At 44.1% G+C, this 2923-nt stretch overlaps 1 gene segment (V, D, J or C); it reads right to left on the minus strand.

The window, feature by feature from the left end:
* Positions 1-1103: 1103 nt before the first annotated feature.
* LOC115894312 lies at positions 1104-1885 on the minus strand. The segment is given in 2 exon segments: positions 1104-1426; positions 1551-1885. Coding segments are annotated over 2 exon segments (378 nt in total).
* Between the last annotated feature and the right edge of the window lie 1038 nt (positions 1886-2923).

A 2923-nucleotide genomic window follows, 5' to 3' on the forward strand; every position in this document is an offset into this window, starting at 1 on the left:
ATAAGGTGTAAGGAAGGGATTCGGTTTCCATTTTCTGCATATGGCTAGCCAGTTCTCCCAGCATTATCTATTAAATAGGGAGTACTTTCCCCATTGCTTGTATTCGTCAGGGTTGTTGAAGATCAGATGGTTGTAGGTCTCCAGCATTATTTCTTAGTGCCCTATTCTGTTTTCTGTGTCTCTTTTTGTACCAGCACTATGCTGTTTTGATTAATGTAGCCACGTAGTTCTATTTATCGTATGACTAAATATCATTTTCTTGCTATGATTTGAAACTTACTCATAGTATATGGAAGTACATCCAAGTGTATTCTGAGGCCATTACTTCACTGACAAAATCCTGAGAGTTGGGATATGTGACCACACTAGGATGTCACCTGTCACTTCCCCATCATCACTATCATTCTGGAAGCACATTTGCCAGAAACCCTTTTCCTTCTCTGGTTTTTGGTAGAGTTGCCCAGTGAGGGGCTCAGCCTGAGATTGAGAAGTAAGAAGGGGAAGATTCAATACTATTCATCAACACCTGCTGCAAGACATTTGGACAGAGGTGAGGACTGCAGAAGCACCTGCTGAAGTCCTCCAGGCAGCTGAGAGCATCAACACTCCCACCCATGGGCCTCTCAGAAACATCTAAAGATGACATGATTGGCAATTGTACCTTCTCTGTCAGATGCATTCTGGATTCTGGAAGAGAATTCCTCTTTTCTAGTATTTGCGTCTTTGACTACTGTACCCGCAAGCCTTTAAAAAGCTATAGTTTAGATTCTCACACCTTGTGTTAAAAAAAAAAAATCCTACTTGGAATACCTAGAGTGGCTCATTTTTGCTGTATGAATTCCAACTGATGCCACAACTCAGACTCCTCAGGTGTAATCCTTTCTTCTCAATGAAGTCAGGAGAAGCATTGTCCTGTCTGTGCTACTGGGGATTAGGACAAAGAAAGACAGCTATGAGTAAGTGGGCCTTCATGGCTCTTTTACAAAAACTCTCCAGTGACCTTCAAAGTGTGACTCTGATTTGAGAAACACTCTCAGCAGGTGGAGGCACCAGAAGGGGCACCTGGGACCACTGAGCCTCACACATCTGCTCTCCTGGGTGATTTATGTTATGACTTGTAACACTGTGGGAGGGAAATTATCATAGTGTTGACAGTAATATGTTGCAATATCTTCAGGCTGCAGGCTGCTGATGGTGAGAGTGAAATCTGTCCCAGATCCACTGCCACTGAACCGAGAGGGAATCCCACTTTGCAAACCGGATGCAGCATAGATCAGGAGCTTAGGAGTTTCCCCCAGTTTCTGCTGATACCAGGCTAAATAATTGCTAATGCCCTGACTCGCCCGGCAAGCGATGGTAACTCTGTCTCCTACAGATGCAGAGAGGGAGGATGGAGACTGGGTCATCTGGATGTCACATCTGGCACCTGAGGTTGGAAACATAAAAACAAATATTCACACTATTAATCATATTATAGGGAGGTTCCCATGAAGAGCCAGTCAGTACCAAACACACTGGCTGAGTAAATTCCTGCTGTTCTCCTTCCTTACCTGGGAGCCAGAGCAGCAGGAGCCCCAGGAGCTGAGTGGGGACCCTCATGTCCATGCTGTGTCCTGACTGGGACTGACTCCTGCACAGGGTGTGACTAGCCTATTAAGACGTCTTCAGGGCAGGGGGGCTGTGTTCTGGGAACATGCAAATCAGCAGGGGATGGGGCAGGCTGGGCCCAGCTGCATGGCTGGCAGATCTCAGTAACTCAGCACAGGGGTAGTGTCCCCAGCATCCCAGGTCAGACCAGGGCAGCACAGATTTGTCTGTAAATAAGTGTTTCTTCCTGGGGGCTCTTTTGTTACAAAAAACTTTTCTGAGTTAATTGTCAAAATTTGAAATATTCCTGAGGACTAGATGGAGAAATATATTTTATTCATGCATGGAGATTATTTTTAAAAAATACAATATGCACTCAAATGGAAGAAAGCACTTTGTGATGTACTTACAACACTTCTGTTAGCATGAAGGTATTCTCTTTTTGGAATGGAAATTAAATAGAAAATGTATCTAGATTGCAATCCCTGTCTACACGCTATCCTTTCCCTTTCATTGTACTGCTGCTGACTTCCAATGGCCATCTACACCCCTCACTGCTCTTTCTGAAGCTGGAGAAGGCAGCTCTGCCTGCATGCATAGCAGACCACAGGGGCTCAAATGAGCCTCTCTTTGGACAATGTTATGATTTTCCTGTGTCCCTCAAAACCTATCTGTTGTTAAGTTCATCTCAATGCAATGGAATTGGGAGGTGGGGCCTAATGGGAAGGGTTTAAGTCATGAGGTCTCTGCCTTCATGAATGGACAAATGCCACTCTAAACAGGGCTTGTGCTATGGATAGAACTGCAGTCCACTCACTCAGTTCAGTGAGATCAGGTATTCACACTAAGTTTGCAGCAGGAGAAAGGAAGTGTTTGTTTGTTTGTAGGACATCAGGTAAAGAGAATCTGGCAACTAAGACTCAAATCCTGGCCTCACTGATGGCTTGCAAGTAAGGGTTTTATAAGGTAGGAGTAAATTTCAGGAAAGTAGAAGTTACAGGTAAAATTGAAAATTAATACATGGAGGTCACATATTGGTTTTGGCCTGAAAGGGCGGGACATCTTGAAGCAGGGGCTAACAGATGAAGGGTAGATTACAAGATTTCTAAATTTGCAATTGGTTAAGGAAGAAAAGCTTTGTTTAAAAATTTGGGTTCAGCAGAAGAGAACATTAGCTCAGGTTTATGGATATGACTTTTACCAGGCCCCTCTGTAAGATATTTAGAACAAAGCACCATGGTCAGAGCTCAGTCCCCAGTTCCCCCTTTTGTGAGGTCTATGTGCTGGCCTATTCATTTGGAGGGGGTTTGTTTTCTCAAAAACACCTCAGAGACAT

The sequence above is a fragment of the Rhinopithecus roxellana genome, chromosome 17 (assembly GCF_007565055.1).
Source record: "Rhinopithecus roxellana isolate Shanxi Qingling chromosome 17, ASM756505v1, whole genome shotgun sequence".
NCBI lineage: Eukaryota > Metazoa > Chordata > Mammalia > Primates > Cercopithecidae > Rhinopithecus > Rhinopithecus roxellana.